The sequence below is a fragment of the Aethalodelphis obliquidens genome, unplaced genomic scaffold (genome assembly GCF_003676395.1).
Source record: "Aethalodelphis obliquidens isolate GAN/ISIS:26980383/991018 unplaced genomic scaffold, ASM367639v1 scaffold14, whole genome shotgun sequence".
NCBI lineage: Eukaryota > Metazoa > Chordata > Mammalia > Artiodactyla > Delphinidae > Aethalodelphis > Aethalodelphis obliquidens.
Window position 1 is genome coordinate 38,413,033 of NW_020837958.1, and position 27,293 is coordinate 38,440,325.

General features: G+C 39.3%; 1 protein-coding gene, 1 long non-coding RNA gene and 1 other non-coding gene across 3 annotated transcripts in view; all 3 read left to right on the top strand.

The window, feature by feature from the left end:
- The window catches only part of LOC113625087 (uncharacterized), a 68,968-nt gene extending 58,127 nt beyond the window's left edge, over positions 1-10,841 (top strand). Inside the window, exon 7 of the long non-coding RNA XR_003434559.1 lies at positions 10,808-10,841. This is a non-coding gene — a long non-coding RNA (uncharacterized LOC113625087). The remainder of the gene's footprint in view (positions 1-10,807) is intronic.
- LOC113625249 (U1 spliceosomal RNA) lies at positions 3,135-3,298 on the top strand. The gene has a single exon (XR_003434589.1). It is a non-coding gene; the product is annotated as a U1 spliceosomal RNA (small nuclear RNA).
- Positions 10,842-19,332: 8,491 nt separating the features above from the next.
- On the top strand, positions 19,333-21,119 carry LOC113625084 (hemoglobin subunit epsilon-1). The gene is made up of 3 exons (XM_027115558.1): positions 19,333-19,667; positions 19,784-20,006; positions 20,865-21,119. Exons 1-3 carry the CDS (start codon positions 19,576-19,578, stop codon positions 20,991-20,993), a joined length of 444 nt encoding a protein of 147 aa, XP_026971359.1. The 5' UTR covers positions 19,333-19,575; the 3' UTR covers positions 20,994-21,119.
- The last annotated feature ends 6,174 nt before the right edge of the window (positions 21,120-27,293 follow it).

Here is a 27,293-nt window from a genome sequence, read left to right on the forward strand (position 1 = left end):
CTCTCTCTCTCTCTCTCTCTCTCTCTCTCTCTCTCTCTCTCTCTCTCTGTCTCTCCTTCCATATGAGAGGAAGAGAAGGATTCTGAGGTAGAGAATTCAGATGCTGGAAAGAGTCCGGATTCCTGTGCCTCTGCTTGGAGGTGAGCACCCAGGAGAACTACCTAATAATTATTATCTGCCTGTGACATAAGCAATAAATAAACCCGAATTGTATGAGAAGCTGCCTAAAGTTAATGAAGCAAATCATGGGTCTGATATCATGCATTTGTATTTGTTTATGCCTTATTTGTTTCCTTTTACTCCAATCCTACTTTCTGTTAACAATGCCATTTAAAATTCTCACCTAAGGGCTTCCCTGGTGGCGCAGTGGTTGAGAGTCCGCCTGCCTGATGCAGGGGACGCGGGTTCGTGCCCTGGTCCGGGAAGATCCCACATGCCGCGGAGCGGCTGGGCCCGTGAGCCATGGCCACTGAGCCTGCGCGTCCGGAGCCTGTGCTCCGCAGTGGGAGAGGCCACAATAGTGAGAGGCCTGCGTAAACAAAAACAATAAAATTCTCACCTAGGATAAAGAGACTATTGGTTCCAGACCTCCAAAAATGGAAAAGATTTTCTTAGTTCTTTCCCCACATTTGCTCATTTCCTCAAGGTCACCTAAATTGATCATCATTCATGAACTGTAAGGAATCACTGCGCTTTATCTAAATCCATTGTTGCATCCTTATGCATTAGACATTTGAACTTTGACCCAGATTTCTGAATAGATTTAAGACAAAGGCCTCTGCAGTGTTTTACCAGTCACACCCAGAACGACTAACACCAAGAACCTTCTACTTTAATCTCACAGACACATCCCTAGCCCTCCCTGTTTGAATCTCTATCCCATTTTGTTGTCTCTACATGTCCTCATGGGCAGTGCTGCCATTCTGGCCAACATCAGGAAGGAACCCTTCCTTGATGAGCCTATGTTCCTTTCCATGTGGAATTAAATGCATCTGGTCTTTACCTTCCCCATCCTCCCCACAGTCACAGGTCCCGTGTTTGAATGCCTCAGATCTTATCTTTTAAGCCTATGTCCAATAATGCTTCCTGCTTACATTATCCCTTATGGAATCCTCTGTACTGACAACCAAATCCTTTGACTACCATGTGGTTATTTGCTACTCCTTGCATTATGCCTCCATCTTTATTACCGGAGTCTCCTGAACTGTTAGTATCAGAATCATGTGTTGTTATGCCCTGCCTATTCTTTTCTACTGTCCTAGATCAAATGGCTTTTCATTTCTTGCTCCCACCATCTCTGTCCTCTTGTCTTCATGACATGATCCACTTAGCCTGTGCTTATGTCTGGACTAATAATCGGTACGGATTTATGCTAGGGTTGCTCATCATAATATAGGGCCCACTGTCCACTATTCTTCCCTATGCACTGACTGGGAGAAGAATTGTTTCTGGAAAACATTTGTAAGCTTTCTAATTCACTCTGCTTAGCAGTTTCAGCTTAAACCTGTAAGCATAAAGATAAGTTCTTCTCTGATTTAATGTTCCACAGCCGGTTGGACCTCAGTTAAAACCTGAGCAATCATGTGAAAGACTGAGAATGTCAGTGGGAATCACAATGATAAAAAAGACAAAAAATATGTATATATAGATATATATAGTCTTTTAATTAGTGTATTATATTCTCCGACATATATCTGGAAGATTTGTTTAGACAATTAGGCTGCTGCTGTTGCTATGACCATTAGAAGGAAGGAAATACTGATGAAGTTACTAGGCTAAGATGGGTGGAGCCTCCACATGAGGGGACTGTTGAAGGGGGTCTCTTGATTGAAGGTGGGTGCCCCCACCTTGCAGAGAGAAGGTATCTGGGTACCTCTCCCAGCTTCCCTTTTCCCCAGTAATGTCCCCTGAGATAATGGCTAAAAATGTCACAGACCTTCAAAATGTTTTAGATATTAATCTGTCTTTATTTATTCCAGGATTTCAGAAAGGACAATATTACCTTCAATTTAACGTAATGGAAAGAGCTTTTTCAAGAGATACACAAATATTGAATCTCTTTCCTCACCCCTCTGTTCCTCTCTCTCTCTCTCCCTCTCCATCACAGCTTCCCTCACCCCATATATCAGAAGTATATTCCGCAAAGATTCACACCAGACTGCTAAGGCTAGTTTCCTTTAGGGAGAGGAATGAGATTAGGAAGTTAGGGTTGCATAAGAACTTTCAATTTTTAATTTGTATGCCTTTGTATTGCTAGAGTATTCTATAAATGAAATTATTTTCTAGCTTTACAATGCTTAAATATTTTATTGCATATTCTGAGTTATACTTTACTCACTTGGAAAAGGGGAATAAATGCTTGCTGCATAGTTTATTAAAGACTCAGTGAGATATTGCATGTAAAGTTCAGATCAGTAAATGATATGCTGAAGGTGCTTAAAATATATATATTAAAAGGTAATATTTATAAGGTTCTTAATTTATGCTAGTCACTATAATAAGTATGTCGATGCATTAGATAATTAAGGTTTAATTTAAACACTAGATGGGAGACACTATTATACCAATTTCATGCTGAAGATCTCTGGACTCATACAAGTTAATTAAATTTCTCAATGTCATATGTATGTTCCAAAGACTGAACTCAAACTGCAGTTTGTCTAATTTTGGATAATGCCCTCCTACACATTACACTCTTCTGATATTTTGAAAATTATTATTCTGTGGTTATTATGAGGATATTAAAACACAAAGAAGGCAGGGTTTACTCCCCCCAAAGCATCTCAAAATTAAGCTAAGCCATTAACAGAGACTTGCAAGGTAGTCTGGGGACCACAGGGGGGCAGCAGAGTTATACTTCCACTTTAGTTCAACCCTGAACACACATATCAACACACACACGCGCGCGCGCACACACACACACACACACACACACACACACACACACAAACCTGAGCACTTACATACTATTCTACATGCTAAGCGTTTTGCTTACATTTATGAACGAATGAATATGATAGATGATAGATAGATAGATAGATAGACAGATGATAGATGAATAGATGAATGGGTAGATGAAGTAAATGCTTCCCTTCCTGATTGTCTCCTTACCCTGTTTAGAAAGCCCAGGCCTCATACTAACCTGGCAAGGGAGATACCATGATCACAAAGGTGGTTTTCCGAGGGCAAGGCTTATCCATTGCACTCTGGATGTGCTGACCCCTGCAATTTCCCCAAATGTCGGAAACTCGACTGCATAATTTGTGGTAGTGGGGGCAGGACAGGAGGAAAGCCCCAGGTCTCAGATCTGATATACCGGCCTTATTTAATTCATCAGTGCCTAAGTTAAATTCTGATGTCAAAGGAAATCAAAAGATTTGGGAAAAAAACCCAATTTCTGACCGACAACTCATGCTTCATAGATGATGGAACTAAAAATTTTCAGGAGCGTTTAATAGGTAATGAATGGTATGAGATCACTTGTATGTGGAATCTAAAAAAATAATTCAAATGAGTGTATATGAAAAACGAAAAGAGACTCACAGATATAGAAAACAAACCAGAGGTTACCAAAGGGAAGAGGGAAGGGGGCACAAATTAGGAATACAGGATTAAGAGATACAAACTACTATGTATGAAATAGGTAAGCAACAAGGACACTAGCACAGCAGAGGGAATTACACCCATTATCTTGTAATAACTTTGAATGTAGTATAATCTGTAAAAATACTGAATCACTATGCTGTACATCTGAAACTAATATAATCTTATAAATCAACTATAGTTCAAAAAAAAAATAGGGCATGAACACTAACGACTCCTCTTTCCCTGAATCTGAGATCACAGGTTCTCAACACTTTCAGTCTCTCTCTTACTGTGTCAGCCGCGGAAGTAGACAGGAGAGTTGAACTTGGTAGACAAAGAACAGTATGTCAACCCCCAAAGTCACAGTCCTAAACTCTTCAAGTCTTTCCTCACCCTGAAGGTGGACCAGGGTCACTCTCTGCTGACTTTAAAGGACAGGAAAAGGACTTGTTTGCACTTTTTGTATGAGAAAAAATATTACCTCCAGGCAGTGGCTTTTTGGGGACCACTAATTCTTTACAGAGATTCCTACAGACTACTCATTCCATCCAGTCCCCAAGCTTAGAAAGACCCAAGCTCCTGTTTTTGATTTAAGCTCTTTTTGATTATTAACAATTAAATTCTGACCTCCATCCCGACCCTGCTCTAGTCACTTTTTTGGGAACATAAACTATGTATTGTCTACTGTTTACTATCCTATAGTCAGGGTCAGGAGGTTGTCACTGGAAACCTCTGCAATGCCTTTCCTTGTTTTTTTACCATGTGTCACGCATTGGACTAGGTGCTATATATACATTATCACATAACTGTGTTCGTTTTATAATATTTATATTATTGATAAAAAACTAAGGCCTAGTGATGATAGCTTTTTATTTTTTATTTTTTTGTGGTACGCGGGCCTCTCACTGTTGTGGGCTCTCCCGTTGAGGAGCACAGGCTCCGGAAGCGCAGGCTCAGCGGCAATGGCTCACGGGCCCAGCCGCTCCGTGGCATGTGGGATCTTCCCGGACCGGGGCACGAACCCGTGTCCCCTGCATCGGCAGGTGGACTCCCAACCACGGTGCCACCAGGGAAGTCTGATGATAGCTTTTATTTTCTGAACTTGTATGGCTTTCTCTTTTATTCACCATAACATAACTTTCCCAGACACTAACAATTAAAAGATATTGTGAATTTCCACAAACACAACAAAGTTGTTGTGAAATTAAATCTATTGTCAATTTATGGGGAAAAAATTATGCACTTTCCCCACTAAGTCACTGAAGCAAGAGAAACAAGAAAAAATTGAAATAGTAAATTTTTCAGTGATTCCTTTACTATCATACAAAGACAAGCATGTGGACCTGGGAGGGAAGGTATGGTCCATGTCGGATGTGGTGTGACACAAGTGTTTGTATGGTATGGCATATAGTGCAAAGACCTCACCATGACGTTGAGAGCAGAGATCTCTTTAAGGGCTAAGGCACACAAAAAGGGATGCAAGGTATATACAGACCTCTGAGTGTCATTCCTTTTCTTAGGAGGAGAGGAGTCATAGCCTGAGTTTGTGGACTATGAGCCCTTTCTCCTCTCTCCCACTTAACATCCAGGTCAGAATGATATGGCTTGTCCTACCCCTGTGCTAGGCTGACTCACTTCAAGGCCCAGGCATGGGAGGGGCTCTATGAGGTCTCTGATAACACTATCTGTAGGGCCAGGACCCAGGACGGGCAGCTTCTCCCTCCCAGCCCCTGAGCCGGGTTTGCTTAGCTCTGTATTCAAATGCCATATTTATTTTTAAGGAGCTAACCAGGAGCCCACTCAGCCTGGCTGTGGCATGGAAACTACCTAAGATATTTTAGATTCCATCTGTTCCTTCTCTCAGAAAGACCACAGTTCAAGGCAAAGGGGCTCAGGGAAAGTGCATTGGAGAGCAAGTCAGGAGCTTCGAGTCCTAGACTGGGCATTTCTATGACAAATTATATCATACTGAGAAAGTCCCCATCCTTCTCTGTGCTTCAGATCTCTCTTTTGTAAACAACAGGCTAGAGTAAATGGCCCTTCTGCCAGGAGAGAATTTCTGTTGATTAAATTCAGAAGTTCCCTTAACTCTTAAACCAGGACTTCTTTGAACCCAATACTAGCAAGACATCCTCAGATCCTCTCATTCTTCTTTAACCAGGCCCACTGGGTACTAGCTGTGTGTGTGCTGGCTCACTTGTGCATGTGGAGAAGAGAGAATACCCTTCCTTCCTCTCTTCTCATACCTTTAGGAAAGAACTTGACACTCTTCCCACTTAACCATCACCACTAACTCATTTCAGAGATTCAACCCTTTACTGCAGGGAAGTCTTAGGCGGTAGAGAGCAGTGGTTAAGAGAACAGACTGTGGAGCCAGACGGCCTGAGTGGCTGAACTCAGCAGCTCTTTGTATCTATATGACTCAGTTCTCTCACCTGTAAAATGGGGTTTTAACATCCTCATAAGATTGTTCTGACATCAAGAGAGTTAATATATGTAACGTAGTGGCTTATATATGCTAAGTACTCTTAGAGACCTTTGCTATTTTTATTGTGTCCAACGTGCTACAGCAGACCACTATTTTATTCTGAACTTTACATCAGTTCATTTATAACAGTAATAATAAAATAACTGACATTTATTGAAGGCTTACTAATGTGCCAGACATTGCAAAGATTGTAATGATTTTGCATAACTTATATCATTTAACTTCGTTCTCTGAGGTCAGGGAAGAGTATACCAAGTAGAGGAAGGGTAGTGATTATGATTATTGTCTTTGTTTAAGTAGTTGGCTTTGTGAAGTAAGGACATGACTCTCTGGTTCACTGTTAGTCACCAGCACCTGTTTCAAAGCATGCAATTTGGGGTTAACAAATGTATGAATACTCCGATATGGAAAGGTTATCTTCTGAAACAGGGATTTGAGTTATACTATGTGACAAAAAATTAAATGATTTTCATTTGCATAAGAACTTTGTAAATATTATGTTGTCTAACAAAAACATGGGCTCAGTGGAAAAGCCATGAGTGCCTCCTCATGTTAGAAAGTGCTTCACTCATGATAGTATGAAACAGGGGTGTTTCAGAGGGGATTCATACCCTAAGCAGAAGGTAGTTTTTGATGAATGCCTAGACTCACATAGCTCTGTGAAGGCTTATGCCATTACATTTTATTCTCTCTTTCCTCATCATATACACGATGATGGATGCACATGAGAAAGGGCTCTCCCCACACTTTTTTTTCCACAAATTTATTTATTTATTCAATTATTTAATTCTTGGCTGCATTGGGTCTTTGCTGCTGCACGTAGGTTTTCTTTAGTTGCTGAGAGCTGGGGTTACTCTTTGTTGCGGTGCACGGGCTTCTCATTGCGGTGACTTCTCTTGTTGTGGAGCATGGGCTCTAGGCGCGCTGGCTTCGGTAGTTGTGGCTCATGGGCTGCAGAGCACAGGCTTAGTAGTTGTGGCACATGGGCTTAGTTGCTCCGCGGCATGTGGGATCTTCCCGGACCAGGGCTGGAACCTGTGTCCCCTGCATTGGCAGGAGGATTCTTAACCACTGCACCACCAGGGAAGTCCTCCCCACACTTCTTGATTGGATGAATCAAACTATCAAGGGGATGTCTTGAGGCAAATTGGGAAAAAGAGCTAGAAAGGGTTCCAAGTGAAGTGAAAACCAAAATATTCTCTCCCCATTCAGGGCTCCAGCAGATGGGAATTTAGGGCTTTGTGAAGCCTGGCTGAAAATCAGGAGCCCCATAGGACATGCATAGGAAAGAGACCCAGTGCCCACATGGAGCTGGTTTCCTTCATGTGACAGGGAGCCCCCTGCTCCAAACCTCCAGAGCCCTTCTCTTCAAACTGTCCTATCAGAATATCCTCACCTCCATCCAGAAACTGTTCTTCCCAGTCTGTGCCCCTCTTAGTTGAAGGAGTTTCCCATGAGGAGACCCTCCCAGCACCCAGAGACTGGTCCTCAGCTTCTTACTCTCAGTTTTCCGAATCCAGTTGCCCAGGGTTCCTTCCTTGGCTCCTGCTGTTGACCTTGACCCTCCCTCCTCCCCCTGAACCCTGCTGAGATGATCCATTGGATGAGTATGGCTCCTTCAAGAAATACTTCACTTGTTAATGGCTTATCCCCAAATCTCATTCTAAATATCCAACATCACTATAAGTAAGAGAGGATGAAGAGGAATATGGGGGAATAAGGAGAGAGAGAGTGAGTAGGAGAGTGTGGGAGAAGCTGGACAGGATTAATGGATGATAAAATCTACTACTATATTTTGAGAACTTTTCTAAAGTCTAATTAAACAAGCTACTGCTTCACAGACAGTGTGTCATATTTCTTTCCAACCTCATACTAACTCCATAAGATGGATACAATTATTATTCCTGTTTTTAGATGACAAGACTAAGCTCAGAGGAATCAAAGAATTTGCCTAAGGTCAGACATGTAAGAGACAATGCTAGTCCTTGGACCCAAAGTCAGAAACTGGATCTACTGCTCACAAGCCCTTTGCTGCACTGTTGAGGAACATTAGATGGATAGGCCTAGGAAAGCAGGGCCTGGGGCTCTGGTTGAAGGAGGCAGGCATGGAGAGGTCCATGACTATAACTTTGGGAGCAGGAGTTTCTTAGGGCTTGAACTTCAGCGAACCTTGACTCAGCAAACCCGAGGTCCCCATGGGGACCCTGGGAGCTGGGGTGCAAGATGTGTCTATCAGAGATCACAGAGAGGGCAGGGCCGAGGCTAGCTGCCAGCTATCAGAGTCCAGAAAGGCTACAGGTCTGTGGGCTCAGATAGGTGGTTAGGGCAGGTTGGCGGCTCCGGGTGGAGCCATGAGTCTCAGGGCAGATAGACTGAGTACAGAAGTGAGCACAGGAAAGGGGAGGGAGGCACAGCATAGCAGCAATTTACATTTTACCACCAAGTGAGACTCCCCATCCCCTCAACTAGGGGCAAAGAACTTAGTGCTGACATCTGTAAAATAAGAGTAATAATTACATCTATCTTATGGGGCTATGGAGGATCAAAAGAGATGCACACTATCTGGACCAGTAACAGCAATTCAGGCCAGAGCTATGGGTTCCCTAGGGACCAGACGTCTCAAAGCAGCAGGTAAGTTCTAGAAAATAACACCAATCACTCTTAAATATGTAGAGACTCTCAAAGCCCAATATATCATTTAACAATGGCCTGAGATGTCGTGTGAGAGGAGCCTTCCCCTCCCTCAGGAGGGCTATCTTCCCAGGTACTGTGGTCAAAGTCCAGAGCTTAGCTTTAAGGCTGAAACACCTGAAGCCACAGGTGCAGATGAAGGCAGATGACAGCAAGTTTGCACTTTAAGAAAACCTCACTTCACAAAGAGCACGTACAATCCTAGATTCTGAAGCATAAGAGATCCACTAAGAATCTGAGCAGAAGTTGAACAGGAAACAAGATGATTAAGGAACTAGAGACCACAAGAAAAATATTTGAAAAAAACAGAGGAGATTTAGACTAGAGAAAAGTTAAAAGAGGATGGGAATTAATACTTACTGAAATCTTTCTATATGTCAGGTACCATTCTAGGGTATTTAAATAGTCTCATTTAATACGGTAGTTCTGTGAAGTATATATCATGAAACATGCTGTAATTCATGCTAATGATAAGTGATGTTTCTTGAGTATTTAGTATATACTAAGATATAATTTAAGTTCATTATATGAATTAGTTTATCCTCATACCAATATTCAGAAGTCCATTAATGTTTCTCAACTGATGAGGAAACCAAGGTGCAGAAAATGTAAGACAATTTCTTGAATAAGTAGCCGATTTGCAATCTAAACCCAGGTGGTCCAGCCTCTCCTACTGTCTACATTACACTGTCTCTTTTTAAGTGTGGGGGACTTGAGGGTCAAAGAGATGAAATAACCTGTCCAAACTCATAGAGCTAGTAAGTAGTAAGGTTAAGATGTAGGCCCAGTTCTGCTGCTGCTAAAGACTGTGCTCTTCCTACAACAAAACACCAACACGGACATCTACTGTGGACCCAAGAAATAGAAGATTAAACTGCCCCTATTCCCCACTTTTATACCTTGGATATTAGAGATTAGGGTTCAAGTCATAATTGCAGACCATACGTCCTCAACATGGGTGTGTCTCTGTAAGAAAGTCTGAAAGAGAATGAATTAAAGAAAAAAATTGGAAACAAGTTCAGAATAAAAAGAGGCTCTAGCTTGGACTATAGAGATTGTTGGATTGTAGGTTATGTATAGGTCCCCGAGAACACTGGAGGTCTATAGTGGCCCAAATGACCTCTTGACCCTTGGCCAAGTCACAAGTTTGGTTAAGGAAGAGAGTGTATTATATTCTTTAGTTATTCTCCAGACCTAGCCGCCTGCTTCTCTCTTTACCCTGCACTGGCTTAGAAACTCACTGCACCTAAAACATATGCGTATCTATTTATTTAGGTCTGTGTGACATCTTAGTTAGTGCCAAGCACTGAGGACACTAAACCATGCCATGGGCAGTGCTGTGGTGATGAGTTAAGAATATAAAAAATGAGAAGAAGTTCTGCAAGTTCCCTGCACCTCCCTTTGCAGAGCTTGACAATGAGAGTCCTCACAAATGTTACCAGTGCAGGACCCTGATTTATAAGTTAACTTCTCCAAGATCAGTTTGGATTTCATGCTGTCTTTCTCCTCTGCAAGGAGAATAGAAGACAGATAATTAACTTGGCTATCGTAATCACTTTGCTATGTATATGTATTTCAAATCATCATGTTATACACTTTACACATGTATGATTTTTATTTAAAAAAGAAAAAAATAAAAAAGAAATGATTCAAAATATCTGTATTTCCAATCATCCTTTGGACATAAGATGTGACTCTAATAGTTATATGTAAATACTTATTATAATAATATAACAACAGATAATACTTAGTGAGCATATATTGTATCTCTATCTCTTTACATAATAAACTAAATTAATTGTCATGATTTATACTATGAGCTAAGTCATGTTACCGTCCTATATTTCAAAGACATGGAGACATTTAGAAACTTGCCCAAGGTTACATAAGAAGTAGGTGGTGTTGGGATCACGGAGCCTCTCTCAATTCCTCATGGCAACATTTGGCTAAAGCATTGTCAGCCCTATTTGATCAGGAACGGGCTTGTATTCATTGAAGACCCTGACGCCCTATTCCTTTCTGTGATTTTCCTGACCTCAATAGACTTACAAAACCTCTGATGTAGAAGAGAGGAGGAGTGAGTGATGAGTGATGGTGTGGTGGAGTGTGGCGAGTGATGAAGTCTCTTTCTGTGACCATGCACCAGGGGGGCTCCTCTCTAAGGCTAAATCACTTTGTCTCACTGCATTCTAGCTAGTCCTATACACCTTGCCTAAAGAGCATTGGAGAACAGGTATTCTCCATTATGAAAAATCCATTCATCTCTCAAGACCCAGCTTACATTTCTTTAATCCTGTAAGATCTTTTGGTACATTATTTACTCCCTAAAAAGATCCCAGACTTAAGAGAGTCATAAGTTTCCTCTCCCACATATATCTCTATTAAGTATGGAAAATATTGTAATATTGTATATAATTAACTATTGTTTTTGACTAGGACTCCTGGAAGGCAAGATACATGTCTTATTCTTATTTATGATTCAAGCACTGAAATTAGTGTCTAGCACATAGCAACTACTCCAAAAACATTTACTAGATGACTGTCTTGCCTACAAGCCCAGGCCCCTCTATCCCCTTCAGCCACCTTATCTCCAATTAAATAAGCTCCAATTTCCCCTTAATTCATATTTCATTTTTGTCTAAGCCTCCGCTGCTGCCTTCCCATACTCTAAGTATAGACATTTATGCCCGGGCCCCATTCTGAGTCAATGTCCTGCTCCCTATCTTCTTGGTCTGCATAGCCTTATAGGCCGGGATCTGGCCCCAACACAGCCATGCTGAGTCATGCTGAGTCATGCTGAGGCTTAGGGTGTATGGCCAGATGTTCTCAGCCCTGTGTGATGACTGCTATCTGGGTCCCCAGCAGGAGGCTTACAGGACAGATGACAAGAAAGGAGAACTCCAGCCAGCATAATGAAGAGAGAGGGATACAGAGGCAGAATGTGACATGTCCTGGAATATACTCCCTTTGGATTTAAAACTGTATTTCTGGCCATCCCATAAATGCCATAGAATGATCAGCTGTTGTTCATCTAACAATCATCTTGCAGGTAGTCTTTCACACCAAGAAGCAGGAAAAAAAAAAAACCCTTATAACTACATGTGTATGGATTTTTAATTCACAAAATATACAGTCATTAATCAAATGTGATCAGAGTAATTAGAAGCATAAGACCTTTGCTAGTGAGATCCCTGACCCTTTCTTATGCACCGTATAACTCAGGACAGAACCTTTATATACAGTTTCCTCGTGTATATAAAGATGTGGCAGGGCTAGATGACTAAATAATTTTTCCAGGTCTCACCTTTTTAAGATTCCAGATACTGCACACCTACTTTGCAGTGTCCTGTAGGTAAGGACTGAGATATGAGGATGAAAGAGAGAGGCATGAAACAGAGGAAGAGGAAAACATTGTTCAGCATTTTAGGGTACCCCCAGACATCTGCTGACAAAGGCTCTGTGCTCTTAGAGGTCCCATGCTCACATGCTGGTCATGACTAGGGATGCCACTTGGGAACCCTCAACTTAAGGAAATATCTCAGGCCAGTCTTGGTGCTACTACTGTCATGGGAAAATGTCTTAACTTATAAGCCTCTGCTCAGCACCCAGGAGATGCTCGCAGTCTTCACATCACTTTGGGTAAAGTTCTGACGTGTGAGATATTTTCTGATTTTCCTACTTACCCTTCCACCATCTTCATTTTAAAGCAAGAATTCTGAGGCAGTTAGTGTGCTGAACAAAGGAACTGACAAAACTCAACATAAAGACTCTCCTTGTTCAGCTTCTAAATCCTCACACTGACATATACTCATATTCAGAAATAAACATGTACAAGAGCATGGGCATACACGTGTGCACACACACACAAAAGCACCTCCCAAATTCCACATCCTGTTAGAAAATCCATTTGGTGTTACTTTAAACATTTATTTACAGACTGACCCCTTGCTACCACCTGCATTGCTACCACCCTGGTGTAAGGCGTTATAATCTCTACCTGAACTCTTACTGCGGACTCCTAATTGATCTGTCTCCTTCTACAACTGCCACCGGACAGTGTCTTCCCAATACTGCAGCCAAAGCACACTTGTAAAAGTGTAAATCATGTATGGTAACCTCTTTGTCCAAAGGTCTCTGATAGTTTCCTGCATCAATCATAATAAAGTCAAATTTCCTACCATAACAATTTCCTACAATAACAACAATTGCCAACATTTTTTGGCACATACACACATATATGTGTGTGTATATATGTGCATGTTTATATGTGTATCTGTAAATATAGGTGTATATGTGTGTATATATATAACATATGTGCAGATATAATATGTATACATATATGTTTATAAATATATATATGCTTTTTCTTACAACTCTATGATACAGGTATTATTATTGTCACAAATTTTATAGATTAGCACCTCCACAGCCAGCACTTCTACTCTCCCTCTCAGTCTGCTCCTACATTGGCCTTATTTTCAATCCCTGAAAATTCTAAGCATCCTCCCACTTTAAGATACTTATATTTGTAATTCCCTATGTCTTAAACATTTAATCCATATGCAGTGGCTATTTATAATCTGTCGGTGTCTTCTCAAGTGTCCCCTTATAGTGAAGAAATCCCTACCATACATTTTAAAGTAGTAATACCCTTCCACCCTTGTCCCCATTAAACTCTATCCTTCATTCCAGTGTTCTTTTCCTCCATAGCACTTAACATCATTTGGCATATACCATATATTTTATTTGTTTATTTACTTATTGTTTCACTTCGCTTACTATCAACTCCATGAAAATGTTTTGTTTTGTTTTGCTTCTGTATACTCAGAACTTTTGCAGTATTGAATGAACAACTGAAGAGCAAACACATACATCTATCACTACAAAGACATATACACATACACCCACCGCTACACACATACCAAGATATACAGTGTAGTAATGCCAAAAGAGGTAATGCCAACTAGATGTATTTAGACCTCAGCAACCAGGACCTTGATCGAATTACTTAGTTCTAGGATGTGGCCCATTTGTCCTGTAGGCTGAGATTGACTCTTGAAGTCTTATTCTTGTTAAAATGAAAGGCACACAAACCTAAAAATAGAAACTTGTGTACTTATTTATCCATTTACATTGAGATTTATAAATTGAATACTCATGTCTTTGTGAGCAATACATCTTCTTTCCTTATATCAATCAAGAAAAAGTAGAGGAAACAAACTGTTCCAAAGCAAGCAGCTGGATACAATCATGCTAAGTAAGCATCTTGCCACTAGGCTCAGACATAGCTTATTCATCCATCTTCATGGGAAGGATAAGTTTGGCTTGGACATAAATGTTATGTGAGGTTCAAAACATCTCTAGATTCTGAGCCAACAGAGCAACATTCCTTTTCCTATACTTTCCTTGTTGGCCAACTCTCTAATGATTAATACACTTCTCTTTATACATCAGAACATTCCATAGATTATAATCTAACTATAATCATAGTTCAGAGCTTCTGGCCTGGGAGTCATTCTGTTTCTTTCAGGTGACTTTGAGTCTCTCTTTTTTATCACTAAATTTATTTTTAATAGCAATTGAAATTAGTGTGAGATTTGTTCCCCTATCCTTTGAGGTCTTGCATATTATCTAGTCACTGTTGCCTTCATATTTTGATAATACTCACATATTTGTACACACACACACACGCGCACACAAATATATTTTACACAGAGCATATTTATCAGGCATTTCTAAACAGTTAACCATGCAAGACCCCCAAACACTAACCCAAAATGTCTTTCACTTGTCTACTTGTATAAAAGCCAAGAAAGAACAGAGTCTTTGAAGCCAGTAAGAAAAGCACTTTGTCTTTCATTTCTTTAGCTAGTCCTCTTCTTTGCCACAGCTCTGTGTAGTCCTGAGCTCCTATCTAAGCTCACAGTTTCTGACCCCGCCCAGCTATCACCAGCCCAAGTCCCCAGAAGGAGAAAAACACTGGATCTGTCTACCTCTGTTAATTAAAAACAAACCAAAATAAAATAAATGCCCCCCCAACCCCCAGAAAACAAATGAATACACAGAAGAAGAAGAAGAAGAAGAAGGAGAAGGAGGAAGAAGAAGAAGGGGAAGGGGAAAGGGAAGGGAAAGAAAAACAAACAAAAACAAAACAGGTGCAGGAAATAACTGGTGACATTAATGCCTAAATGGGGCTGGAGTAGAGAGAAGGGCTACAGTAGCTTGTTGGTCTAGTAATCTAAGAGGTTTTCCTTTCCCTCAGAGATGCCTCAGACTCAGTAAGATAGGGGTTGTCAAATTTTGGTTTCAGAAGGAACCCTTCTGGGGCTAGAATTAGAAAAGGCTGAAAGGGTTTTGGGAGAGGAGTGATCATTAACTGCCCTCGCTAAGTCAAAGGATCCTAGTTTCTCATAATTCCTCATGGTAGATGATCTTGTTAATGGGTGGGATCTAACCATACTGCTTCCATTTAAGGCCTGCATAGTTACCAAACCTCAAATTTATACTGTTTGATAGATGCAGATTTTTTATTCAAGAAACATGCTATGCTATAGCTTCAGTATTGAGTATGCAAAGTACTGAAGATAACGTGACTAAGCAAAAAAAAAAAAAAAAATAGTCATTAACTTTTCGAAATTCAAAGTCATCAAGTCAAGGACTTCCCAATCTTGGGACACAGGATTCTAAGCCTTAAACCTAGAAGAATCTCATTTGAATCAATCGTAGGTAGAAATTTAAATATTGAGTTTACGTGTGCTTCAGAGCTACTACATATGAACAAAGTTTGTAAATTACTACTTGACTAAAGTCTTGAGTAAGATCCATGAGATATGGACCAATGAGCTATAGTAGTGTGGTAGAGGGAAGGAAGATTAGCAAGCACTGGCTCTAATGATAGTGTCATTCCTTCTAACTATTCAGAGCTGTCTTAGTTCATAGAATATACTAGGCAATACTATTTAAACAACATAAAAAACCAGGAATTTCTCAAAAATTTAATCATAAAAATAAATGAAGACAACTTTGCTTAAGGTCAAAAAGCATCAAGGGAGCCAAGAAAGTGAAGTTATAAAATGGGAATATGGGAAGTTTCTGACTTTTCTAAGTTGCCAGATTCCAGCTTTAACCTTCAAGGTTCATCGTGTAGACAAGTGTACAATAACTGGCTGGTTCTGCCTTTCCACTCCCTCTTCCCAGTGAAGATTCTTCTTGCTTAATTAACACTCACATGCATCTCTGGCTATGCCTTAGTCACAGTGGTCCCAGAGGTCAGTCAAACCATCAATGTCTGTGTTATAAGCCTCCAACAAAAGAAATGCCTCTGAGAATGAGACCCAGCTTGGGTTCACAGTCACCGGCAACCTTTGTGAGATATGATGCAGAGGCCCAGCGATTACAAAGCAGTAGTGTTGCTTGACCAGTGGTTGTGGTCTATTCTCTCATTCTTTGCAAGCATAACAGAAGATATTCATTGGCTCCCTGCATGGAAGCCATTAGAATTTCCTGCTACTCATGGCACACAATTTATTCTAGACTAATGCAACACTTAATAGGACTTTTATCCCATCTATTTCTGCTATAAGAAGATAAATTGAGATGTATAATGAAAGCAGACTAACTTATAGCTTCACTAATCAAGAATCCTAAGCAGCTTTTTTTGTACCTTCAATGGTTTATAGACCCAGTCCATAATTTTCCAATTTTAAAATTAAAAATAGAAAAAAACTCATTTGTGGTAGAGAATAACTTTTGAAGGATTTTTTCTCAGCTAATATTGGGAAAAAATGTAGTGGGATCAAAGACCTATTTTATCTATTAACAATGTAATTTATACAATCCTCCATACTAATCGCACCTAAAGATAATACAGTATTTGACTCACAGGATTAGTATATATGTCATAAATGAGCTAGCAAGATTTAAGGAAATATTTTATTTTTCTTTGCTAAAAAGAGGCATCTTACATCTTTCTTAAAATCCTGCGTAGAGTTTACCAAAGTACAAATGTCACAGGATATCCTAAGAGGCAGGAGTTAATCTTTAACAAATTTTGAAGTTTCTTTTAAAACTTTTCATTTAAATACCTTAAGAGATAACATTTTTATTTTATTAATTTTAATTTCTAGGCAATAAATGAATAATCTTAGTTTTTTCTTTTTTCTGACCATTTAATCTTTCTGATGTATCATGGATAATCACGTCATTTATCTCTCTAAACTTTGGGTTTTTCATCTAGGAAAAAGAGACAATAATCATGGTATTTCACAGGAGAAATAAATAAATACTTCAAAATGAGCAGCTGAGATAATTGAGCTTGAATCAACAAGCACCTAAGCAAAAATGAAAGTATATTCAGCTTAAGTGACTTCAGAATCAGAATTCATAAGCCTTGAACTGAGTTATAGACATGCTGCCTTTCAACCCTGTAACATTTCTTGAAGCCTTTTTCCACAACCTTTAGTAATAAGAAAGCAAGGGATGGGCCAGATCCTTGGAGGCAAGCCAGTTCTTTTCCCAAACGCTGTTATTAGAGAAGGCTATATGAGCCCTGAAATGGGTATAAGGGAGGAGAAGGGAGATCAACCCCACACTCTGAATTTAAGAGAAGCCTGGTGTCCACACTCTGAACTGGAAGGAGAATGGAACACATTCATACTGTCTGCTTCAGATGAGGTTTGTTTCCCAAACTCTTGGTCTTGTGCAGCCTGGTTCTTATTCCCTGGGCTTTGACAATGTCTGATCCTCATACCCAAGGTCTAAGGGAAGGGTCACTGTATTCACACTGTGGATCTATACAAATTTGCCTTGGAAACCTAGAACCCTATCTCTACTGATTAAAAAATCATCCGTAATTTTAAAAGACACATGCACCCCTATGTTTGTAGCAGCACTATGTACAATAGCCAAGACATGGAAGCAACCTTCATGTCCATTGACAGATGAATGGATAAAGAGATGTGGTACTTACATACAATGGAATATTACTCAACCATAAAATAGAATGAAATAATGCCATTTGCAGCAATGTGGATGCACTTAAAGATTATCATATTAAGTGAAGTAAGCCAGACAAAGACAAATATCATATGACATCGCTTATATGTGGAATCTAAAAAAATATGATACAAATGAACTTATATACAACACAGAAATAGACCCACAGACATGGAAAACAAACTTATGGTTACCAGAGTTTGGGATTAACATAAACACACTACTATATATCGAATAGATAAACAACAAGGACCTACCATATAGCACAGGGAACAATACTCAATATTTTGTAATAACCTATAAGGGAAAAGAATCTGAAAAGATATATATATATATAAAGCTGAATCACTTTGCTGTACACCTGAAAATAACACAACATTGTAAATCAACTATACTTAAAAATAAATAAATAAATAAATAAAACTCTTATTCGTACAAGGGCTATTCTTCACTGAGTAGCCAGATACTTCTTGTCCTTTCATTGGTCCTCTACTTCAGTGATCAAATGTCTTCTCTCTCAACCTAGAATTCTGTCATCCTAGGTTACATAGTCTAGCCCAGGGATTCTTTCCTATCTTTCTTAAGGGGGGAATAAGCTAAGAAACACTTGTGAAAGTCACAGCCCAGGAAAACTGGTCCACTGAAGGCTGATTTTTAATTATACAATTATAGATGGCTTCTCCTCCACCATTCCTTACCACTATATCAACAGGACTCCAGTATAATAACAGAGGATTGCAGCTGGAAAAGTTGCAAGGTACATAATCTATTTCATGATGATGTGTTCTTAGGGAAACCCAGAGCCAACAGGGACATCAAAATACAAAAGAAAACAAAAAATAAGGACACTAGAGAAACTTGAAGTCTCCTGAACTGATGGCTTCCACAAACATTAAACATACTCCAACTGCTAGCCTGTCATAACAATTCATCTACTCCTCAGTTTGATCACAAGTCCTGGTTTTAAATAATTTCAGACTCCTTAGCAGCCACGCTAGTATAAATAAGTACAGAAAATCAAGAAGAGCACTCAGGGCAATGTCTCCAGAGTAGACAGTTTCCCTTGCTGTCATAGAGAAATGGACAGAGAGAGAGTTCCCTGGAAGCACAGGATGTAAGCTTATTCTACCTGTTCTCTCTATGAAATAATCTTTGGTTATGTTACTTTGGGATTGAGGTCTTAGTTCTATTGTAGATCCCTTGCATTTCCATTCAGCTTCCTGAAGTAACCATGTATGTGTTTTGTCTCCCTTAGAAAACTAAAATCCAGAGCTTGGCTATAATCCACTCCTCAAGAGAGCTAAAACTGGCTGAGGTTCTGTGTCAACAATTGTATTTTTTTTTCTTGACTGTGTTTTTGTCCCTGTCACCATCTCACCATCCTTAACCCAAATATTAAACCTGGTTTGACTGGAACTCTGTCTTGGGCTTAGCTGCATTCTATGGGTCTTTCTGGGATAAGGAGAGTGGGAGAGATGGATGTCATCATGGGGGATGACATGGGGAGAGAAGAGGGTGAAAAGAGAGAATGAATGAAAAATTGTGTTGAGGATGGAGGAGGAGCCAACAAAAGAAGGATGTTTCAGGAACCAACACATTATCACAGACTCAATATACATCTTCCTTGCTGACCATTTCCTGACCTGACTCCACCCCTGAGGGACACAGCTCAGCCTTGACCAATGACTTTAAAGGATTAGGGGGAACAAAGGGCCAGAAGTTCAGCAGTAAAGAATAAAAGGCCACACCTTCCAGCAGCAGCACAGACTTGCTTCTGACACTTCTGTGATCACCAGTAAGCTTCAAGACCTGACCTCATGGTGCATTTTACTGCTGAGGAGAAGGCTGCTATCACTGGCCTGTGGGGCAGAGTGAATGTGGAAGAGGCTGGAGGCGAGGCTCTGGGCAGGTAGCAACTGGATTTCATGGGGGAGGATGGTGAATATGAGCCTGGTAAATTGACCAGGAAATTCTTCAAACTTTTCGAGTCACTGATTTTCTATCTGTTATGGTCTCATCTCATAGGCTCCTGGTTGTCTACCCCTGGACCCAGAGGTTCTTTGACAACTTTGGCAACCTGTCCTCTCCCTCTGCCATAATGGGAAACCCCAAGGTCAAGGCCCATGGCAAGAAGGTGTTGACATCCTTTGGAGATGCTGTTAAGAACATGGACAACCTCAAGGGCGCCTTTGCTAAGCTGAGTGAGCTGCACTGTGACAAGCTGCACGTGGATCCTGAGAACTTCAGGGTGAGTTCAGGAAATGGTCATGTGTTCTTTTTATGCTTTTTACTTTGGAATGATAATGGAAGTTGAGTCTTTGGTTGCAAAGACTAGCAAAGATCTCAGAAATCATAGATCAAAGTTGGTGTTAAGAGGGCAGAATTCCAGTGGACGTACCAAGAGCACCTTGATTCAGGACTAGTGACACTAAAGGGCTACTAGCCCTTTTAAGCCTGAGTTTGCTTAAAAGTTTTCGGGGACTTTTGTTAGAACTGGATTTGTTTACCCTAGAGAATATCAGAGAATAACAGACTTGTTCAAGGAGGAATGGAATCTGGGTTTTGGTAGATGAAAACCTGTCTCAAGGAAAGAGAAATGTCTTATTTTATGTGGCTCCTGATGATTGAAGCTTAGGAAGATATTTGGGAGAATAATTTTTAGGCAGATTGTCTCAAAGAAATATCAATCAATTCTCTAAATATATTAAATTACCCATCAATATTGGGACTAAGTGGAAGCTTATTCCTGCATTGGTTGGAGACTTTACTAAACTCACTCTAAGAACCTATGCAGCCCTGAAATCCTATGATGACAAAGATTAGACAATTGGTAAATGTGAGAGGGAGGGAGAGAGGCAAATAAAAATGGTGAAATGGGAGAGAGTGAGGGGATATAGGTAGACAGAATGTTGAATGGAGGACTCATAGAATTTAAATAAAATTTAAGAACTAGCTTATCAGAATTTATTGCACAGATACAAACCATGGAGCAGTTTACGATGTGGAGTTAGGAGTGGGTGTAGGTATTAAGCCATTATTTTCTGCAACTCTTTTAGGAAAATTCTACTCAACATATCTAATTGTCATTTTGTCTCTCACCTAACAGCTCCTGGGCAACGTGATGGTGATCATTCTGGCTTCGCACTTTGGCAGAGAATTCACCCCTGAGTTGCAGGCTGCTTGGCAGAAGCTGGTGGCTGGTGTTGCCACTGCTCTGGCCCACAAGTACCACTGAATTCTCCTTTCAGTTCACCATTTTTGGTCCCCAATGCCTTCCTTCTACACGTGGGGACTGGAGTTTGGCCTTGAGAGCCCGGCTTCTCTTTAATAAAGTACATTCTGTTCAGTGATCAAAAATTAATATTGTATCTTCTCCATCATTTACTCTTTTTTTAAATTTTATTTTTATATTTTTTTACATCTTTACTGGAGTATAATTGCTTTACAATGGTGTGTTAGTTTCTGCTTTATAACAAAGTGAACCAGTTATACATATACATATGTTCCCATATGTCTTCCCTCTTGCATCTCCCTCCCTCCCAACCTCCCTATCCCACCCCTCCAGGAGGTCAAAAAGCACCGAGCTGATCTCCCTGTGCTATGCGGTTGCTTCCCACTAGCTATTTTACATTTGGTAGTGTACATATGTCCATGCCTCTCTCTCACTTTGTCACAGCTTACCCTTCCCCCTCCCCATATCCTCAAGTCCATTCTCTAGTAGGTCTGTGTCTTTATTCCTGTCTTACCCCTAGGTTCTTCATGACATTTTTTTTCTTAACTTCCATATATATGTGTTAGCATACGGTATTTGTTTTTCTCTTTCTGACTTACTTCACTCTGTATGACAGACTCAAGGTCTATCCACCTCATTACAAATAGCTGAATTTCGTTTCTTTTTATGGCTGAGTAATATTCCATTGTATATATGTGCCACATCTTCTTTATCCATTCATCCAGTGATGGACACTTAGGTTGTTTCCATCTCCAGGCTATTGTAAATAGAGCTGCAATGAACATTTTGGTATATGACTCTTTTTGAATTATGGTTTTCTCAGGGTATATGCCCAGTAGTGGGATTGCTGGGTCATATGGTAGTTCTATTTTTAGTGTTTTAAGGAACCTCCATACTGTTCTCCATAGTGGCTGTACCAATTCACATTCCCACCAGCAGTGCAAGAATGTTCCCTTTTCTCCACACCCTCTCCAGCATTTATTGTTTCTAGATTTTTTGATGATGGCCATTCTGACTAGTGTGAGATGATATCTCATTGCAGTTTTGATTTGCATTTCTCTAATGATTAATGATGTTGAACATTCCTTCATGTGTTTGTTGGCAGTCTGTATATCTTCTTTGGAGAAATGTCTATTTAGGTCTTCTGCCCATTTTTGGATTGGGTTGTTTGCTTTTTTGTTATTGAGCTGCATGAGCTGCTTATAAATTTTGGAGATTAATCCTTTGTCAGTTGCTTCATATGCAAATATTTTCTTCCATTATGAGGGTTGTCTTTTTGTCTTGTTTATGGTTTCCTTTGCTGTGCAAAAAGCTTTGAAGTTTCATTAGGTCCCATTTGTTTATTTTTGTTTTCATTTCCATTTCTCTAGGAGGTGGGTCAAAAAGGATCTTGCTGTGATTTATGTCATAGAGTGTCCTGCCTATGTTTTCCTCTAAGAGTTTGATAGTTTCTGGCCTTACATTTAGGTCTTTAATCCATTTTGAGCTTATTTTTGTGTATGGTGTTAGGGAGTGATCTAATCTCATACTTTTATATGTAGTTGTCCAGTTTTCCTAGCACCACTTATTGAAGAGACTGTCCTTTCTCCACTGTACTTTCCTGCCTCCTTTATCAAAGATAAGCTGAACATATGTGCGTGTGTTTATCTCTGGGCTTTCTATCCTGTTCCATTGATCTATATTTCTGTTTTTGTGCCAGTACCATACTGTCTTGATTACTGTAGCTTTGTAGTATAGTCTGAAGTCAGGGAGCCTGATTCCTCCAGCTCCGTTTTTTGTTCTCAAGATTGCTTTTGCTATTCGGGGTCTTTTGTGTTTCCATACAAATTGTGAAATTTTTTGTTCTAGGTTCTGTGAAAAATGCCATTGGTAGTTTGATAGGGATTGCATTGAATCTGTAGATTGCTTTGGGTAGTATATCATTTTCACAATGTTGATTCTTCCAATCCAAGAACATGGTATATCTCTCCATCTATTTGTATTGTCTTTAATTTCTTTCATCAGTGTCTTATAATTTTCTGCATACAGATCTTTTGTCTCCATAGGTAGGTTTATTCCTAGATATTTTATTCTTTTTGTTGCAATGGTAAATGGGAGTGTTTTCTTCATTTCACTTTCAGATTTTTCATCATTAGTATATAGGAATGCCAGAGATTTCTGTGCATTAATTTTGTATCCTGCTACTTTGCCAAATTCATTGATTAGCTCTAGTAGTTTTCTGGTAGCATCTTTAGGATTCTCTATGTAGAGTATCATGTCATCTGCAAACAGTGACAGCTTTACTTCTTCTTTTCCAATTTGGATTCCTTTTATTTCCTTTTCCTCTCTGATTGCTGTGGCTAAAACTTCCAAAACTATGTTGAATAAGAGAGGTGAGCATGGGCAACCTTGTCTTGTTCCTGATCTTAGTGGAAAATGCTTTCAGTTTTTCACATTTGAGGACGATGTTGGCTGTGGGTTTGTCATATATTGCCTTTATTAGGTTGAAGAAAGTTCCCTGTATGCCTTCTTTCTGGAAGGTTTTTATCATAAATGGGTGTTGAATTTTGTCAAAAGCTTTCTTTGCATCAATTGATATGATCATATGGTTTTTCTCCTTCAGTTTGTTAATATGGTGTATCACATTGATTGATTTGCATATATTGAAGCATCCTTGCATTCCTGGAATAAACCCTACTTGATCATGGTGGATGATACTTTAAATGTGCTGTTGGATTCTGTTTGCTAGTATTTTGTTGAGGATTTTTGCATCTATGTTCATCAGTGATATTGGTCTGTAGTTTTCTTTCTTTGTGACATCCTTGCCTGGTTTTGGTATCAAGGTGATGGTGGCCTCGTAGAATGAGTTTGGGAGTTTTCCTCCCTCTGCTATATTTTGGAAGAGTTTGAGAAGGATAGGTGTTAGCTCTTCTCTAAATGTTTGATAGAATTCGCCTGTGAAGCCATCTGGTCCTGGGCTTTTGTTTGTTGGAAGATTTTAAATCACAGTTTCAATTTCAGTGCTTGTGATTGGTCTGTTCATATTTTCTATTTCTTCCTGATTCAGTCTTGACAGGTTGTGCATTTCTAAGAATTTGTCCATTTCTTCTAGGTTGTACATTTTATTGACATAGAGTTGCTTGTAGTAATCTCTCATGATCTTTTGTATTTCTGCAGTGTCAGTTGTTACTTCTCCTTTTTCATTTCTAATTCTGTTGATTTGAGTCTTCTCCCTTTTTTTCTCGATGAGTCTGGCTAATGGTTTATCAATTTTGTTTATCTTCTCAAAGAATCAGCTTTTAGTTTTATTGATCTTTGCTATCGTTTCCTTCATTTCTTTTTCATTTATTTCTGATCTGATCTTTATGATTTCTTTCCTTCTGTTAACTTTGGGGTTTTTTGTTCTTCTTTCTCTAATTGCTTTAGGTGCAAGGTTAGGTTGTTTATTCGAGGTGTTTCCTGTTTCTTAAGGTAGGATTGCATTGCTATAAACTTCCCTCTTAGAACTGCTTTTGCTGCATCCCATAGGTTTTGGGTCTTCACGTTTCCATTGTCCTTTGTTTCTAGGTATTTTTTGATTTCCTCTTTGATTTCTTCAGTGATCCCTTGGTTATTAAGTAGTGTATTGTTTAGCCTACATGTGTTTGTATTTTTTACAGATCTTTTCCTATAGTTGATATCTAGTCTCATAACATTGTGGTTGGAAAAGACACTTGATACAATTTCAATTTTCTTAAATTAACCAAGGCTTGATTTGTGACCCAAGATATGATCTATCCTGGAGAATGTTCCATGAGCACTTGAGAAAAATGTGTATTCTGTTGTTTTTGGATGGAATGTCCTATAAGTATCAATTAAGTCCATCTTGTTTAATGTATTATTTAAAGCTTGTGTTTCCTTATTTATTTTAATTTTGGATGATCTGTCCATTGGTAAAAGTGGGGTGTTAAAGTCCCCTACTATGAATGTGTTACTGTAGATTTCCCCTTTTATGGCTGTTAGTATTTGCCTTATATATTGAGGTGCTCCTATGTTGGGTGCATAAATATTAACAATTGTTATATCTTCTTCTTGGATCAACCCCTTGATCATATGTAGTGTACTTCTTTGTTTCTTCTAATAGTCTTTATTTTAAAGTCTATTTTGTCTGATATGAGAATTGCTACTCCAGCTTTCTTTTGGTTTTCATTTGCATGGAATATCTTTTTCCATCCCCTTACTTTCAGTCTGTATGTGTCTCTAGGTCTGAAGTGGGTCTCTTGTAGACCGCATATATATGGGTCTTGTTTTTGTATCCTTTCAGCCAGTCTGTGTCTTTTGGTGGGAGCATTTAATCCATTTACCTTTAAGGTAATTATCAATATGTATGTTCCTATTCCCATTGTCTAAATTGTTTTGGGTTTGTTATTATAGGTCTTTTCCTTCTCTTGTGTTTCTTGCCTAGGGAAGTTCCTTTAGCATTTGTTGTAAAGCTGGTTTGGTGGTGCTGAACTCTCTCAGCTTTTGCTTGTCTGTAAAGGTTTTAATTTCTCCATCAAATCTGAATGAGATCCTTGCTGGGTAGAGTAATCTTGGTTACAGGTTTTTCTCCTTCATCACTTTAAATATGTCCTGCCAGTCCCTTCTGGCTTTCAGAGTTTCTGCTGAAATATCAGCTGTTAACCTTATGGGGATTCCTTTGTGTGTTATTTGTTGTTTTTGCCTTGCTGCTTTTAATATGTTTTCTTTGTATTTAATTTTTGACAGTTTGATTAATATGTGTTTTGGTGTATTTCTCCTTGGATTTATCCTGTATGGGACTCTCTGTGCTTCCTGGACTTGATTAACTATTTCCTTTCCCCTATTAGGGAAGTTTTCAACTATAATCTCTTCAAATATTTTCTCAGTCCTTTTCTTTTTCTCTTCTTCTTCTGGAACCCCTATAATTCGAATGTTGGTGCATTTAATGTTGTCCCAGAGGTCTCTGAGACTGTCCTAAGTTCTTTTCATTCTTTTTTCTTTATTCTACTCTGCAATAGTTATTTCCACTATTTTATCTTCCAGGTCACTTATCCGTTCTTCTGCCTCAGTTATTCTGCTATTGAGCCCATCTAGAGTATTTTTAATTTCATTTATTGTGTTGTTCATCGTTGCTTGTTTCATCTTTAGTTCTCCTAGGTCCTTGTTAAATGTTTTTTGCATTTTGTCTATTCTATTTCCAAGAGTTTGGATCATCTTTACTATCATTATTCTGAATTCTTTTTCAGGTAGACTGCCCATTTCCTCTTCATTTGTTAGGTCTGGTGAGTTTTTATCTTGCTCCTTCATCTGCTGTGTGTTTTTCTGTCCTCTCATTTTGCTTATATTACTGTGTTTGGGGTCTCCTTTTTGCAGGCTGCAGGTTCATAGTTCCTGTTGTTTTTGGTGTCTGGTTTGTCACAGACCTTGTGAGGATAGACTAGGGATGTGAGGGGTTGGACATCAGAGCAAGGGATAACTGTTTTTAAAGTCAACTCCAAAGAACTCGTTGTGGGATTTACTAAAGAGCTGTCTGGTTAAAGTGATGAAAGCTGCCTAGGAATGTTAAATTGATTGCTGTTATCAGGAGAGAAATGTGTGCAAATTGGCTACAGCATTTATGAAGAGAGATCATTATAAACTGCTCAGAGAGAGTGATTATCTAAAAAGGGTGAGAGAAAAACAGGAGTTAGAGGTAACTTCCAGAACTGTTGCCTGGTTTCCTGGAAAGATGGGTGGTTATTCCATGACACTCAGAGTTGCAGATGCCCCTGAGTCTGGGGGATTGCAGGGTGCACATACTCTGCTGAAGATGGGGGTCAGGACCACCAAACAGCAAGTACCTGGATCCACCCCGGCAGGCCAAACCCACACCTGAGTGTGACTGGGATTCCTAGCTGTAGTCATAGGTCCCTCTTCTTTATTTTATTTCATTGACCTCTTATCTTGAAGCAAATTCTTTTAGCATTAATTCAAACTCTTTTCTTCATATCTCTGTACCAAAGTGCTCACATTAACATAGCTTGGGATGGAGAGCTCACAGATAATCATGTCTGTCATGGTAAACCAGCTTCCAGAAACTTAGCAATTCTTATCCACATTTTACATTTAAGTCTTTTCCAAGCTGAATAGATAAAAGCCTCTTGCTATATCAAATAGACAGAAAGGATTTATTTTCTAGTAGTAGAAATTCATCTATAATATACTGAATATATCGAGTTGAAGTCTTTAAATTTTAGAGTAGCTCTGTAAATACACATGGAGATTTTTTTTTATTATTATTATATGTATATATATTTATAAGATTGATCTCAGGGAGAAACAAAC